Below are 17,500 nucleotides of genomic sequence, written 5' to 3'. Positions count from 1 at the left end.
GTTTTCTGTGTAGTTCTTATCTATTACTGTTGTTCTTCATGATGCATCATGTTGTAACATAAAGATTAATACTTCAAATAGCATTCAGTTCCTCAGGATATGTTATGGACTAACTTAAAGAGTCAGATGGTTGGGTTTGCTGAAGGGTAGGTTATAGCCTAGCCTAGCTCCACTATGTGACAGCCTTCCAAAGCTCCAGCTTTTGCTCAGCGTTAACAATTACTTGGGCCTTTTTATGCCTAAGTTTGTTTCTGTAACAGCAAAGCATATTAAACAACATGAACACAGTCTATATTTAATATTCTGGTAAAAGTTATATTACAGAACCATGTTGACAGGCATTCAGTTAGAACATACTATATGTATTGGATAATGTAAGATACTGGAGAAAGACAAAAAAACCATGAACCATTTGGGTAGGATAAAGTATCACATTCAGTTGCAGTAAATAAAAACAAACACCACCATTATGCAAGAGTGTTTTATTTCCTGCTTTAAATAAAAGCACATTACTGATCTGAGGTAAACCGTTAGTAGTTTGCAAGGAGTATAAATGTCTCTAAAAATAAAATCTCAACACAAGGGTCATGGCAAGATTTACATGAGTCTCTAGACCTCCGTTGGGTAGCTCATACAGTACCACTCTATGCAAGCCGTCTGGCTCAGATGACAGCACTCTTCAGCTGAAGGCCCAGTGTAACCCAAAGAAAATGCCATGGCAATGTTAGGACCGAGGGAAAGTTGTTTGCTTTCACCACAAGTGGTCTCAGGCACTTTAACATGTTGTGTCAACTTGTTTATGAAAGCTGCTGTTGTGCAATGCACTCTGAAACAATTTTGCCTAGTTTACACCTTCCCACTCAGGACTTGGTTTATCATTTTGGTCATGTTGCCAAACTGAAACAGCTCGGCCAGACAGCTGAACCAGAGAAAATGAACAGGGAGAACTACCCCAGACAGGCACCTAAGCAGAATCACCTGGACAAGAAACGTGAGTGCAGTGGTCAGTTTTGCACATGATAATGATGATGAAGCATGTTTACATCTTCCCTTGGTCAAATCCATTTACCCAGCCCGCTCTGGGAGGAGACTAGGTTATGGAGTCGGAATAAACCTAGTAATTAAGCATAGATGTGAGCTAAGAGAGCAAATAAGTTTAAAGCAATTCAAAGGTCAGGTCCCGCAGGTACAGCATTGCAGGAGATAGTGCTGTTTCTTTTAATGGCAACGTTCCACAGCAACAAAGGCCTCAATGCTGAAACAGCTTACACCATGTTGTTTTATTTTGTACAGGAAACTTGTATGATGATGAGTAACATTTTTCTGCTGGTTAAAGCTGCATGTACAAGGGCACTTGTTAAACACATCATACCAGCAAGTTGCCTTTTTTAGGCCTAGGAATCAATTGCAGCTTATCTTCCCTGTTTAATACCATTTCATTACAATTCACAGAAGAGTTTTACTAAGAGGAAAAATAAATGAGTAGTCCAGTTGAGTCACACTTCATGATGTACCTGGTTTTTAGTGATTTCTAGTTACACTTGGTATCTAAACCTTTGTAACACTTCAGCTGTGCTTTAAAAGTGAATATTAATCCATGCATCACTATGCATGACTGAATACATCAAGTATTCATCAGTCCTCATTAATTTTTTAAGTATCTAAAAGTGATTTAACCTCTCATTCTTACCTTTTTTAAAAGCAGTTTCATCTGTAAGCTGCTATGTAACTCCCTAAAAGCCAAATTTTCTTACCTAATATTGAATTACATTGCACAACAAATGAGCATTATGCTTCATGGACAAATAAAATATCCTTTTTCTGAAGGAATTACAATCCAAGGCCCAGAACTAATGTGAAACAAGAGTTAGTAGAATCTGTGTTGCATATGTGAAGTTATTCTCATGCTTGTGCCTGCAGTGCTAGGTTCTTAGTTAAAATCTGGATTTCAGCCTACTCTGCAATAAATGGTGATAGAAGAAAAACAGGAGTAGTCCTTTATTGCCAAAATTTACTTTTGCACAGACATTTTTTGTGCATACTTCAGATTATGCAGGTTTAAAGGAAGACAAATCTTAGACCTTTAGTAGTTTACCACTGAATTTGAAAAGGAAACCTTTGAATAGAAGCAACTCACTGTAACTCTGGACCTTTTGTAAGCACTGCTGCTGTTGCAACTTATAAAACAGAAGTGGAATGTTACAAATGATCCTTTACAATTCAAAACCAGATTGTTCCTCGCTGCACTCTCTAGTCTTTCTTTGCATCCTGGGCATCTTTCTCTTCATCAGAGTACACAGTGGGTTCCTCCCCCTCCTTCAGCAGCTTACCAACATGGTGATACTTAACTGGGGGGAAAAAAAAAAAGGCAAGTCATTATTCTGCCCTGAACATGAAGCTTTTTAACCCCTCTGCCTGATTTCTGAATTGACAGAATGCCTATATTATAATAGAACGGGTCTCAGTGACTTGTTCCAAACATTGGGAGAAGCAGAAAAGCCAAAATCAACTACCTGAACTACTATTAATGTTGTAGTAAGTGTAAGAAACACAAGAAGTGAGTGTATTGTCCTATTGCTTAAGCCAAAAGACACATGTAAAATGAGGGACTCATCCAGCTAAAGAAACAGAATCCCGGATTAGATTATTTCCCTTGCCAGTGTCAAAGCTATTTTTTCAACCAGTGGCATTGTTCCAATATTTATGTTACGTATTATACACAGAGGCAGATACATGTGTGCACATACGTACACAACTTTTAAGGGTTTTTGTGTAATGCATGTTGAAAATACCCAATAGATCAGAAGATAGATCCTTTCTCCCAAAGATAAAGATGGATCTATTATCCAATTGTGCAGCTAAGCCTCTGTCTTATTTTATATCTCTTTCTGAACATGTAAAAATGTTAAGATCATATACATGTAAGAACTGAGAGCTATGCTATGTTGCTCATCTGTCAACTTCAACAAAGCAAAAGATGCCTCTAACTACAGGTATTTCAGACTAGTGTTGTTGTTATAATTAGTAAAAATTTAAAGCATTAAAGATTGCCAAATTTACTAGAAACATAGTAATAAAAAGAGTACAGTTTGCTGTTAGTCCTGATGGCGAACTCTTGAAAAGGTAGATCTAAACATTAGTTTAGGTCAGGTATTTCTGGTCAGGTTCTGGTTCCTGCGACATGCTTGTAAGCACAATAAACCAGCCATTCAGTGTGGCATGATTAACAGTCTTTATTAAGACAGGAAGAGCGCCAAAATAGTAGGGGCACATCAGGTCAGGACTGAGAGGTTCTAATGGCTTTATGTGGAGGAAAACTCCATTCTAGCTAGTGATAGTAAATCGTTAATACCAAATCCTAGACTTAAAAACAAAAAAAATTTGATTTCCGCTATATTACTTTCTGTATATGCAATTTCCATCACATATACGTATAAAAATTCATCAAGAAGAACAACTGGTATGTTTAATTTTCGTTTTATCTCAGTAGAAATAATCCCTTTGGTGTTCACTTGCCTAAAAGGCAGCATGAGATACGGAGGAATAATTTTTCATCAACAAGATACACAATAGGAGGAAAAAAAAATGATGATACCACTGGGCATCCCCCGGTACAAGGGTCAACACAGCAATTTCCATAAAACTGTGGTTTGAAATTCTCCTATTTGAGCAGCAAGTTGAGGCACATGACACAGAACAGTTGGAATTGCCTTTTTAAAACTTTTAATACTAAGCATAGAAATACAAGGCAACTATGAAAGTGAATTCTTTCTGTTAATTTGAGAACAGACATCTCAAGTGTGCAAGTTGCCTTTTTTCCTCTGCCACTCTGGCCATCACTAGTACAATAATGACCAGGCTGCCTGCAAGCACAGAGGTGGTATTTGCTCTTTCCTGATCACCTTCTGCGGTAGAAGGTCAGCTGGATACAGTTGTCGGTGAATCTGATAAAGCTACCAGCAAGGCCACGCAGAGTCACTTACTTTAAGTAAAAAAAGTTACATGAAGAGCACCAAGGCAAAAAAAGCCTAGTTTAAACAGTCTTCAAAACTCAAAAAAATCCAAGAAGTAGTAATTCAAATGTTTACTCTTATTTTTGAGAAGCTGAATGGAAAATAAGCTTCAATTCTCAGAGCATTAAAATCCAATCCTTCCTATAGATGGGGTCTTGACTGCATCAAAAACATGTTCTTAATTTCCAATTCCTGTCAACTTTTTGGGTGGTCTTATAGATCTTTGCCTATGATGGAATGCTTCCATCTCTCCCACTGTTCTGTAAGGAGCAGAGGGAGGAAGAACGCAGAAGGAAAACCTGGCATTTCTCTTTAATTCTTTTGAATAACTGTAACTGCAGTAATACTTAGCAAACTGAGGTATTAACTCAAAGTAAGTTTCCAGACTGATGCTTCCAGCTGGTAACAGCCTTTTAGCTGTTGCTTCCCTTATTACACACTAGTTAGTTAGTTCTTTGTAAATTGGTTTAAAATTGCTTACAAATGAATTGTGACTCCCAGTCCCTCAAGGTCTCTTGCTGTGTAGCGTTGAGATCAGAGAGGTCATCATAGCCATCCCTCAGAGCCTCCTTATCCAGGCAGAAAGTGGCGAGACCTCGGGATGCATCTCTTCCAGCAAAAATCCCATACGGGCCCTCTTTAAAAGAGAAACAGAAGCAGGATTATTACAGAGGTAATAGATGCTGTGTGACCACGGATCAGAGTCCCCAGACTCAAACAGATGATGAGTTCCTACCCTGACCTGTGGGTCAGAAGTGCCTCAATTTTCTGACATGTTTTAAATTTTATTGTACTTGGTAATAAAGGAAAACAGAGGAAGATGACAAGAAACAAAACCATGGGAAGAGATACTGAGTTTGCTGAAACATCAGGACAATGAACCACAGAATGGTGTGTGGCACACACAAACAGGGTAAGAATAAGTATACAAATTGGGAAGCATAGCCTCAGAAGGAAGAACAGAGGAAGATTTCTAAAGTCTGAGGTGAAATGGAAGTTTTCTAAGAGATGCTCCTGACTTAAAGAGCTGAAAGGATGACTTGACAGAAAATATGGGAGATAGTACAAATTATCGACTTGGAAGAAACATCTATTAAAACTTTCAAAATGCAAGATGAACTCAAATGACTGAAACATGCAACTCGCAGTAAATCAGAGATATCAAGACAGACTCTTGCTAAACTTCATTAAAGATTAACTTGCTCGCATGACAAGCTGAAAATTGAGATATCACATGTCGCAACCAGGCATTGAAAGTTCTTCGTCAGGGAGCTTAAAGAAGTTAAGATGTGAACTCTGGTTACTGCAGAGAGCATGACATCTCCCACACCTCCCAGAGCGAGCTTTTTCCCATACTCATCAGAAGAATCTTACTGCTTTATTAAAATGAAAACCAAACTGGCCAGATGCTGTGATGAACCATTCAGCAATTATTAAATTAGATATAACAGGCAGCTTTTACTGTTGTCAAAGAAGGTGGCATCCAAAGCATGGTCCTTAAGTGGTTTTTAACTTGCACAAATACAAAACTGCACATCTAACTCAGCCTGACTACTGCAGAATGCAAAGTTACAGTCAAGCACCACTCACTGACAGTCTCCAGCCTATATGTGGACCAAAAGTAATAATCTCATCATGCTTCCAAATACGTGGTGTCTCCTGCACTACTCTCCTTGTCTCTTGAGTAGCGCTGGCAGCTCACTATAGCAGCTACCAGCTCAGGTTATGCGAGACACATCCTGGTACAAGTTAGCAAGCCCCAGTGAGATATTTTAATATGAGGCCTCTGTTACAAATAAAAACCCATGTCCTAGTGGAGGTGATAAAACTCTGACGCCTGGGTGCACATAGTCCAGCCACCTCATCACTAGCTGCCCTACAAGCCCTTGCATAGCTTACTCAATCTTTGCACGTTTCAACTGCTTGCACTCCTGATAAGAAGCTGGTTTAATCTAAATTGCTGGGTATTTAGCATAAATATTATGCAACAGGTCGATGTCCACTAGAAGTTGGAAATGGAATGTAAACACTGAGAGAACACTTTGCTTTTGCTGCCCAGCATCAGGCAAGGGCACCCGAGACTGACGAAGCCACCCAACCCAACAGCGGCACAACCTACCCTGGGAAAATAAAGAGAATAATGAACCGACGAGGCTCAAAGCCGGCGCTCCCACAACAGCGAGGCCCGGCTCCGGAGCCAGGCAACAGCAGTAACCCTGCCCTCCGCCCCACCGGGCAGGCAGGCAGCTCTCCCAGCGCTGCTGTTGCGTGATCTTGTCACATGCCGAGCTGCGCACACCCTTCCCAGCTCCAAGAAAGGGATCCATCCCTTCCAGATCTCCGGATCGTGAGCAGGGCCGACAGAGCGCGGGCAGCTTCGCCCAGCGTTCATTCCGCAGGGCAGGAGCCGGGCCAGGCATCAGCGCGGCGCCCGCCGATCCCCGCGCCTCCAGCCCCGGGCCCGGCCCTGCCCGCGGGGCCTGAGCTGCGGCCACGCCGCCGAGGCCCCCGCGGTCCCTCCGTGCACAAAGAGCCACGGCCTCCCCGGCTGGGCCTGCCCCGCCGCCCCGGGCCCGCCGCGCCGCCGGCCCCCGCCCTCACCGGGCCCGTAGAACTTCCTGGCGCGGGTCACGTCGAAGACTTTGCCGTTGATGGCCATGAGGATGCGGGGGTCGCGCACCCCGTCGTAGAGCCGCAGCTGCTCCAACGTGAAGTCACGGCGCTTCATCTTGGGCAGCGGCGGCGGGTCCGCCTCGCCCGCCGGCGCTGCGGACCGCTCGCCCCGCAGGATCCGGTAGAGCAGGAAGAGGCAGAGGCTCAGCAGGGTCAGGTTGAGCGGGGAGCTCACGATCTCCATCAGCAGGCCGCCCCCCTCGGCCGCCGCCTCCTCGCCGGCCACCGCGACCTCCTCACGGGCCATCGCGCTCTGCTGCGCTCCGGTGCGGCTGCACGGAGGAAGGAGGAGCCGGCCTGCTGAGGGGCGCCGAGGGGCGGGACGCGGCCGGCGGGAGAAGGGCGGGGCTGAGGACGGGTTGAGGCGTGGCTGCCGCCCGCAGCGTGCCGGGCTCGGTACCGGCCGGTTCCTGACGCGGCTCCGGCACTAGGTGGTGGTGTGCGGCAGGCGATGGCGAGCGCTGCTCCAAGAGCCCGCGGCCCCGCAAGGAACGCCGCGCAGCTGGGGCGAGGACGGCTCCGTCGAGGGCGCCGCCGGCCGCCATTCCTCTGCGTGGCGCAACAGGTCAGGTCGGGTCGGGTCGGGTCGGGTCAGGGCGCTGCGGCGGCGGCTCCGTGGCACACGGAGTTTGGTCAAAATAACCTCGGAGTTGCGTTAGTCGGGTGTTAGAGCCGGTGCTGGCCTGCTGGGACCCAGCCGGTCCCTTCCCGCACTCGGTCCCTCTGTGCGAGCCTTTGCTTTCCTGACGGGACAGTATGTTTTTGGAGTGATCGTGCCAAATTCGAAGTGGGACAGAAGGGAGGAAATTGCCAAACTCCTGGGTTTTTCCCATTCAGGTTAATACTCCCTGTACCCCAAAGCCACAGAAGCAGGGAACACAAGGTATTGTTATAACACAAAAGAGTGTCTAGTTGTGGACTGCTCTCTTCAGGCTTCTGTTCAGTGGAAATTTTGGTGAAGTAAAACTTAAGATGAAGGAAGTATTAACTTGATGTATCTACTCGATATGGTGTTCACATGGAGCAACTGGAGCCCTGAATACAGCTAAGTGCTACTGGTGTTGCCTACTCCTTGGTATCAGGTGTGAGAAGGCAGAAGTGATGTTTTGCATCTGAGTAGTTGTCTGCAAATTGTGTCCTCGCCATCCTTCAGAAAGAACTCAAACCAGTGCGCGGTCAGAATATCATCAGTTCCTCCACGCAAGTGAGTGCTATCACTCAGGGAGTACATGCAGCAGAAATGCAGTGTACCAGCATTGAGCTTGCAGTGTAGCTTGTCAGGTGGTTCATATCGCTGCTTCAGTGGATGAAGGCTGCTTTTTACTGAACCTATCATTGAGACATTTAGTTAAATAAAATTGAAAGAAGTGAGTTTCATTTAATTTCTAATTCTAAGTGTTTGGAAAATTTTAACTCTGTGAGCCACTGGGGCTACTGATTAGAAGTTTTGCCTTTTGGGATACTCTCAAGACTTCTCAGTACTACAGTGTTTAAACATGTTGGCTTTTGCAAGATAGGGTGTTTTGATCCACCTGTTGTCTGATTTGATAAGCTCATTGTCTTATTGATCTGCACTTGGACCTTGATCTGTCCTTCCATGGTATTCACTGACTTTGGCTTCCACCTGCTGTGTAACTTGGAAATCTCATTGTTTCGTTGCTCTGGTGACTACGATATGTATCTCGTAATAAAGTAGGTCTGTGATTTGATCCTGTTTAGGATACTAGATAAATCTCTGAAACTTTAGGAGTATTCAATCTAGGAAATTTATTACCTGGATGACATCTAATTCTGTTCAGTGTAGACATGACGCTGTTACACTTCATTGTGTTGCTATTACATGTTAGAGGAATAGATATAGGAAAAAAAAGAAATTTGGAGGGAGTTTTTTCTTTCTTTTTTTATAATACATTTTGTTCAAGAGAGGAAAAAAAAACAAACCCAGACTCCAAAATAGCCCCAACCCTGAATTTGACCATGAACCAGACCCTGAACGGAAGGCAAAAGCAGCTCTGTTTATGCCTAGTATCCTAGAGAAGCCATCCAAGAACAGTTCATTCTTAGATAAGGAAGGGCCAGGAAATATTGCCAAGATTTGATGGAATCTCCAGTTATCTGCCACACGAGCACTGGTACTGCAAGTTACAGTTGCCCAACTTCAAGCTCTTTTTTTTTTTTACCTTGCAGCATATCAAACATATTCATATGCCTCACAATGCATCTTACAAAATAAAACCAGATATTTATGAATAAATGGGGATAAATAAAATTATGGTAAATCAGTCTGAATGATCCAAATTCATGAACCCTGTGTTATACATTTTTCACTAGCAAGTTTACTTGGCAATTCCTTTCAACAGAACTGAGGTTCTAGCCAGAACAGAGTTGGCCCCAGCTCCGTTTAAATACCACCGGCATTAGCTATGGTCCCAGACAGGTTTTCCTCTTCATTCTATAGACAATAATAGTTTCCTTCTTGAAACCATTCTGTTAACAACATCTGTAAGATGAGTTGATAAAGTAGTTTCAATATAATGCTCTCCTTATTAATTGAGGAAAGCATTTTAGGTCAGACAACTTTCATATCCTTGCAAATAAGAGTAGTTAAGTTTTAAAATATTCCTATTTGTGTTTTTGATAAACAGCATCTGTTAGGAGATGGAGCAAAATTGGCTCTACTATACCTCAGCATTCTTCTTACTGCTTTATTTCCACTTTGGAACTTGTCTGGTAGTTTTAATGAATCTTTTAGAGTGTATTTAATGCTTTTAAAGTGTGCTTTGCCCACGTTCCCCATGACCTTGGCTGCACACACGGGGACTGCATTGTTGCCAAGTAGGTTTCAGTCCTTGCATTCTTTCATTGTTCTGTTGGAAGACCTCCACAGGAATTCTTTTCTCTAATTTACCTGATTGACAATTTTAATTCAAACTATGATTGCAAGAAAGTCTTCAGAAGTTTGCAAAGATTCTCATGCCTAATTTGCTTTACTTGTGAGCAGATTCCCAGAGCTGCTGGTCACCTGGAACTATTGCTGGCTTTCGTTTGACCTGCAAGGACCCAGGGTTTCTGAAGTAGAGAAGAGGTATCATAGTCTTTGGGCTTACTGAGAACTGTGGACAAATAGAACACCTGCCAAATTAGATCTTTGCTGTCCAGCCCAAAGTCTGATTCGTAACTCCCACCTGAGAATTTGGGTGACATCAGTAACGTACCACAGGATTGCATTACAAACAGCTTGTAACATTAAGCAGCAGCTGTAGAGAGATGTTTTGCCTTGTGGTCCAATGACCTTTTGGAATCTGTAGACTTCTGTAAAGAAACTAAAAAGGAAGGCTAGATGTGCTTTACAAGGACACAAGGAATTCGAGCCTTGTAGAGAGAGACAACATCCTACATAAGACCATCCAATATATGTACGCAGGCAAGCTCCATCATACCTGCCTGTTTCTCACAGTTGGTCTGATATGGGTATTACTTCTCTCTCTCCCTCCCGACCCCCCAGTAATTTAACTTACTAACAATGAAAAAGAAAGGAATGATGAGATGCTGTAATCTCACTCTTCTTTTATTGTCAAGTGCCTACCTGTGTCAAGAAAACAGAACCCCTCCCCAGACTGCAGTAAGTCAGATGTACTCCTAAGGCTGGCAGCAGGCATTCTATTAAGTTAGAATGGGTCTGGTCCAGGTGAGGAGCAGGCACCTGACCTAGGAATGCCCTGAGTTACATCTAGTCCTCAGTTCAAAAGCATAGACCATCTTTCTGCTGGACCCTTTCTTTAGTTTTTATTTCCATCTCCATCACATTTCTGTTTATTTTTCAGTTGCATCTTTTGACATTCTAGCTGTGCTAAGTGTGAGAGGAAGGAACTTTGCAATGTGAAGATGACGCCATGCCGAAGGCTATGAAGATCCTGTCATTCCTGGAGATAAATGTGTAAACATCTGCAGCATAAAACAGCTCCAGATGGGAATTTTTACCAAGTGTTAGAAAATGTGTCGGAGCAGAGGGTTGGAAAGGCAGAGGCTGCTCATACTGGAGAAATGCTTTCCTCAGAAACATACTGATGTGCGTTTGCAACTAAAACTTTCCCCTCCAGCCTCATCTTCCTCCTTGCTCACTTGTCTTCTAGGCTGCCAGGACTATGGGTTTTGATCCAGCCATGCCAAACAGGACTGACAGTGGCTGTGACAGCAACTACACTAGGAAGTTTTGGAGATGTCTTTTAACTACAGATGAAAATCTGGGTGTGAATTCTCAGTATGGGCTCCATTTTTGAAAGGCAGCAGATGTCAAAACCAATCTGGACAAGCTGTAGATACTTCTGGAAGAGGCAAGGAAAAAAGAAAACATAAGTCTGCTTGTGGTTCTTGCCATGCGACAGTCTTGGTATCCCTGGAAAGCATCCTGGTTGACACTGGAAGAGTAAGTAAAATCCCTGGCTTCCTGAAAATAATGACTTGGATTTGCTTACAGGTCTGATGAGCCAGGAGGGGCTTATGTACCAAAAATAACTAATGACACGAATGAAACTTGGTGCATTCACAGATTGAGCCAACTCAATAGCTCTGTTAGAGGGACTAGGAGATGTTACCTCTGCTCCCTTAGTGTCGGGTAGGGGAATGGTGTCCATTGCATGGACCCGTGTGCTTCACAGGGACCAGCTTTTCCTTACCCCCCCTCCCCGGCGGTGTCCGCGCGGCGCCGTTCGGCCGCCCACCTTACCCCCCCGGTGCGCGGGAGGTGGGGCCTGCTACCTGGTGCGCGAGACCCGGTGCCCGGTGCGCGCGCTGGGCGGGGCCGCCCCGGGGCGGCGGGTGCGGAGCAGCGCGGGGCGCTCGGGCGGCGGCCGGTGAGTGGCGGGGTCGGGGGATGACGGACACGGTGACGGGGCGCGGCTCCGTGCCCGCCGGCGGCAGCGGGAGCCCTCCCGCCCGGTGCTCCCGCCGTGCCCCTGCCCCTCGGCCGCGGCGGAGGGGGGCCGCGGCGGTGGGAGCTCGGGTTTGGCGGCCGCGGGATAACGCTGACGGGCGTTTCGTGGCGTACGCGAGCGGCGTGAGCTTTCAGTGATGCGCCCTTTGTTCACATGCTCTGTTCGGCGGCTGCTGGCCGAGGTCTCCGTACCGCTCCCGCGAGTGTGGGGTGTGTCGGGCAGCACTGGTATCCTCATCCTTAACTCACAGACTTGCGGTTTTTCAGTGACAGATCTGCAGTGTGTGTGCCCTGAAACAGTGGTTTAACCGACGTCGGTTAGCTGGGGTAGTCACGGTTATTAATATGAGCTGGACTTTGTTTTGTCTCTTGCATTGTTAGTGGAGTTGCTGGCTGTGTCCCAGGTACAGAGTCTTAATGCTAGTGTTGGGCGCTGGAGAGTCCATGAGATCTCAGAGCAAGTATGCAGCGGTGACGTGAGAGAAGTAGTAGGGGTATTGTAAAGGGAGCAAATCTGATCCATCGCCGGTAGTGGAATGAAGACAACCACTGTGCCGGTTCTTTCATGATTATTTTCTGATAAACTCCGTAGTTTAGGAGCTTGATCTTACAAACAACTGTATGCAGGAGTAAAGCCTTAAACACATAACGACTTTGATGAATTTCTTGTTGTAACTATCCCTTGTGCAAGTAGGAGTGGCTCATGTGAGGGCAAGTCCTTTTATCAAGGTAAAAAGCTGCAGGCAGGGTATGAGCGCAGAATATCCTACAGAATGTCGCTGTAAGTCTTTTACACTTTGTGTTGTCCTTCTAATAGTTGGAGGAAACTGGAGGAGGTTACAGGTAACTTGAAGTATACTGTTAGGAATCTTCAGAACAGAAAGGCAGATTTGGTGGCATTGTCTTTTACAGCTTCGTGAATGTGAGTTCTCAATTTCTTTTTTTCTCACACAATATAATAAATTACAGTTAGGACTCCAGTACCTTTGCAGGTACATTATAAGATGAGAAATGCAAATATACGTTTATCTTGCTGTTATAAAACAAATACAATGAAAAATTAATCCAGTGATTTCATGGGCATGGAATCACTGTTTGCACTCTTTGGTTGATCAGTTGTTTATAGCCCGGTCTTCTTGCTATATAATGTATGGACCAGTACATTGCTAGTGCTTCAGGCCAATTCCTGAAGAATATTGCACCTGAAAAGTTATGTTGACTTAGTGAAATAGCTCATCTGTTTCTAAAGAATGTCAGTAGATGACTTGTCACAAGATCAGTTATACTTCTCCAGGCCAAGCTCCTACATAGTCATAAAAAAGTGCAGCCTTATTGCGCAACTAGGGTATGAGGTCTGCGGGGATTCCAGAACTGTCCAGCCCAACAGAGAATTCGGGCCCATATCCACAAAGTTCAAAATTGGCTCCGTTCTTACTTGCTATAGTATAAGAAGGTGCAGAGTACTTTTTACCTTGGACTTTATGACTGACTCAAGTTTAGTATCCATATAGATTTGTGTATGTATAGAAATGCTTTTTCTACTAAGCAAAACCAAGTTACTTGGATGTTACATGAACCAAAAGTAAACTCCTACATTTATTTTTTTTTTTTAGATCATTGTGAGTTGGAAGACTTTTCCACTTACGCTGTTTGCTTCTGTTTCCATCAAAGATTTGATGGAAGTATTCTGAAAATGAAATGTCATAGATTCCTGTGACCACAAAGATGGAGATATGCCCAGTGCAGGTTTGATGAGTCAAAACTCTTCATCCTTTGGAACCCACAGCACAGGCTTTTGGCTGTATTCAGATATTTGGGAAGTAGTTTCCCTTTTAGGCTTCTTTTTAGTCTTCCCAGGAGCCAGTAAGCGCAGACTTAACCAGCAAAAGTTGACTTTTACAACTTAAGAAGTTTTACTGGCATTGGCTTCCATTTCAAAGTTAATACTTGTCTCCACTTGAAATGTGTCTTATCTACCAGTCAGACAATTTACTGCAGACAAATGCAGAGCTATGTTTTCTTTTACCAAAAGATCTATGACAATCAAACGAGAAACAAGAAATTGTACTTGGTCTGAAGACCAGCTTAATACAGGCCCATTTATTTAGATTCTAAATTAAATAAATTTATTTAGACATCAATGGTTATTTAGAATATTTCATAAGAAAGCACTACGTGCGAGTGCAAATACTGGGGTCATGCATAACATTGAAAGGAGGGCTAAGATGTTACCCAGTTTTGAAGAGCTCTGAAAATGGGCACTCGGTGAACAATGCTTTGTGTACATGGGAGAGGGTCTAATATGTTTAATACCAACAAACACATCTTTAATCATTAATCTCTAATCTCTGCGAAAATCCACTACAACTTTGACCAGAATGCTTACTGTATCTGATACTGTTGAAGTGTGTTAGAGATTCATTCATATTTATTTATACGAACTCTCTCTCTGTAAATGAAAAGAAAGTACACATTGGTTTAGCAAACTGGGAGCTAATTTTTTATTTATCTCTTTTTCTACTGAGGATTTTCAATAATCCTTATGTTTGTGCTTTGGATTGTGTATGTGATGTGGTTGGTCTCAATATCTTCACTTATGTAACATAAACATCATGCTGTGCAGTGAGTCAAACAGGGGACAAAGCAGCATGACTCTAGTCCCTGCTGTACATCAGACTGCAAGCCCAGGCTATGATAGGAAGAGCTGAATTCAGTGGAAAAGCTGTCATTGATTTTAATGAGCTCTGGATATGGCCCAGACTCAAGAATCATTGGCTTGACTTTATTGGAATGCCACCAGCATCATGTTGAGTCATGCATACACAGATACATATACATCCTCTTCAAGTTTAAAATAGCTTTTAGAAGGAATGCCAATGCCACAAGCATAGATGCTGTTTGAATTTCATCAGTTTCTTTTAAATGAATTCAAACACATGTCAAGTAACGAAATCTCATGCAATAGGTTTCAGTGGAAATGCGGTCCTGTCCCTTCGTCATCCCCCTGGATGAGTTTTTATGCCAATCCTTCTGTGTGTTTAAGGTCAATCTATTGTGTAGTTTAAGCATAAAGCTAAATAGATTTCTCTCCCTCTGGAGAGGTTTATCTCCATATCTTTGGTTGACAGCTTACATGTGCAATGAAGGAGTGCTACAGGTTAGAACTTGAAATCACCTCTTTGGCGAGCAGCAGACGCTGAGATTTGCAGCTGATGTTATTAACAAGGATCGTTTTAACTACTGTTCCTCCCTCACTCCTGCTGACTGTTGTATTTCCCCTATAAATCTCATGAGATCTCACCAGGTCATAGCTCAAGTGATTATATGCAAGGCTCTGAACATTCTTTTGACCAACCAAATCCAGTCAAAACTGCCAAAATACATACTCAGCTTGAAAGCAGGACCGTTAAAGATTCAGAAACTGAAAATGAAAAAAGCACCAATTATTGTTTCCAATACCTGCTTGTGGAAGCCATCACGTAGTTTTTCTGACTCAGGAATGCTGAATTTGGGGTGGCTGCAGTACTTGAAGCTCTTAAAACTGTAGGAAGTAATGAGTATCTTATTTCACAGCTTCTTTTTAAATTGCTGCTTAAAAGCCTGTGGGGGAAATGGAGGTTAGTTCATTATTTTGCTTACAACTTTGACACCCTCTCTAGAGCTAACCTCAGCAAAATGGTATGTCAAGGAGTTATACTGCCCATCCTACTTTCACTGCTGTTCTTTGGCTTTTCATCTGCTGTTCCAGCCCTTTCTTCTTTCTGCTGAACATGCATTTCTTAAATTTAACTGATATTTACTAGTAACAAGAGTTTGCCATCATTTCTAGACGTCTGTTCGATATTACTGCTATAGTTTGCCAGGAAGCATTACAGTAGCTTGCAGTCAAGGGTGTTCTTTCCTTTCTCCCAGTTTACGAGACCATTTCTGTATTGTACCAGGTCATGAGGGAAGGATATCTGCCATCAGATAAGGATTAATGCTGCTGTAGTTTGACTGGTTCTTTGCCAGTCTTTGCTCTTTTGAGTGCCAAGAATTTTATATATATACATATATATATATATATTTTAAGATTCCCAGCTTAGGAGAACTGAGCAACAGCCCTTGCTATGCAAACTGGGGATGTTTGTCTTGCCCTGGATCATGGTATCTGGCAAACCTGCATCTTTTCCCAGGCCTGTTGCTAACTTGCTGCACGGGGCTGCAGCCGGATAACAAGAGTATAAGGCTCTTCCTTGCAGTGTTAGGATAAATTTTATGCCTATGTTTCAAGAAACTATTTGTATATTCCTAAGCACTGGTAAAGACAGGAGGGGGAAGGTTTAGAGAGGATGAATTCTCTTGTCCTGTTTTCTTTCAAACAGTGTCAGGATTTCTGAGTTCTCCTGAATTTACTCTCTCTGTTTTTTTGTTGTTTTTTTTTTTTTTTTTAGTATGATACATTTCATTATCTCAGTAGGAGAAAGTGAAAGGGTGAGGGAAGGCAAGCAGAGTAGATAGGCTGTGTGGTTTACTTGGCATATGAGAAATGATCCAAGAGTTTCTCTGTAAACTATAGACCCATAGCATAATAACCCAGGAATATGCTACAAGCAGGGAGTGTGTATGAACAGTGTTTGCTTGATTTTGTTGCCTTTTCAATCTGTATGCTGTATTTGAGTCTGCCAGCAAATGATCTAACACCTCAGAGGGAGCTTGTGGATTTATATAATTGTCTCTTTAAATCTTAGGTAAAAAAAAGGGAAATGTCACCACAATGTTATGGAGAATTGGGCATAGAAAACCTCCTGTGCATTGGGAGAGTAAACTCTGTTGGAGATGCCATTTCAGAATTGCCTTGTGCTCAATACTAGTGAAAGTTTTTTCCAAATTCCTTTGTTCTTTTTTTTCTTCAGATATATTAAGAAAGATCTTCTTTGCAGATGCATAAACCTTTAAATTCTTAAAGATTTCGGTCCTTTGAAAGAGTTGTAGCATGCAGCTATTCCATGTCAGAGTGAATTTCAAACCCATAATGCAGCATGTTTGTGTGCTCTTAAGAGTTCAAGAGTGAGCAGAAGAACATTAGACTGTTCATACACCTGCTGTTAACTACCAGCATGAACTTTTTTAAGGTTCTTACAATAAATGAGCTTGAAGCAAAAAATCTGAGTCAAGGAAAGACTCATTTTTCTCAGAAGTTCTTGCTTTAGTTGATTTGTCAAGCTTTGAGGCTATGAAAAAGAGTTTATATTATCTTTTTAATGTGAAGCAGTATAAAATAATGTTAAATAGAAGAAAGAGGAGAAAAGGAGCAAACCAGTCATTACTGTTGTGATGAGTCTGAAGAAACTATGTTATGAACAATAGCACCACAACTTTTGTGGTTTGGATTAGAAGAGAAAGGGAATACAAGCAATTTATGTGCTCTGATTCTGGTGATCACATTTCTTCTGCTCTGCTGGCCCTCAAACCACAGCCATTGCTGCTGCTGTTCATTCAGCAGTGACAAGAGGGATAAAAACAGTCATAGGGTGTGACTGAGGTTGTTACTCTACTATACAGCACAGCCATGTGCCCTCATTCTTCCAAAGGAAATATGCTTCAGATTTTTCATTTTGGAGGAAGGGATGTTACATTTGTAGTGTGTGTGGGACTCTTCAGAGATAATGTTTTTGTAACTGATTCTGATAAAAATAACAACTTGGTCATGTCATCACTAATACCATTTTACAGATGACCAGTGGTTATTCTGCAACATTAGATGGCATTTCCTTTGCATGTTTTTTACTAACATCCCATTACATGGGATGATGAGGAAACTTTTCACTAACTAGGAATAAAATCCAGAAATCTTACTGGTGTTTAGTGTTTGTGGTTGGTTGCAGTTGCCTTTGTGAAA

General features: G+C 42.9%; 2 protein-coding genes across 3 annotated transcripts in view; one reads left to right on the top strand and one right to left on the bottom strand.

Annotated features, from left to right (window-relative positions):
* Positions 1–467: 467 nt before the first annotated feature.
* PGRMC1 (progesterone receptor membrane component 1) lies at positions 468–7,026 on the bottom strand. Its single transcript, XM_030498131.1, has 3 exons — positions 6,615–7,026; positions 4,495–4,650; positions 468–2,348 (listed from the first exon to the last, which is right to left on the bottom strand). Exons 1-3 carry the CDS (start codon positions 6,931–6,933, stop codon positions 2,251–2,253), a joined length of 573 nt encoding a protein of 190 aa, XP_030353991.1. The 5' UTR covers positions 6,934–7,026; the 3' UTR covers positions 468–2,250.
* Positions 7,027–7,177: 151 nt separating this feature from the next.
* The window catches only part of KIAA1210 (KIAA1210 ortholog), a 61,820-nt gene continuing 51,497 nt past the window's right edge, over positions 7,178–17,500 (top strand). The window contains exon 1 of one of the 2 annotated variants that reach the window (XM_030498122.1): positions 7,178–7,251. Coding sequence is in view for 1 of the 2 variants with exons in the window: in XM_030498117.1 (XP_030353977.1) it covers positions 11,063–11,112 (50 nt within the window). In the remaining variant the exon portion in view is untranslated. Of the gene's footprint in view, positions 7,252–11,043; positions 11,113–17,500 lie in introns of those variants that run through there. The other variant, XM_030498117.1, reaches the window with a different exon arrangement.

Source organism: Strigops habroptila, chromosome 9, assembly GCF_004027225.2.
Source record: "Strigops habroptila isolate Jane chromosome 9, bStrHab1.2.pri, whole genome shotgun sequence".
Lineage (NCBI taxonomy): Eukaryota > Metazoa > Chordata > Aves > Psittaciformes > Psittacidae > Strigops > Strigops habroptila.
Note: the sequence above shows the minus strand (reverse complement) of the source record. Positions and strands in the feature narration are given on the sequence as shown.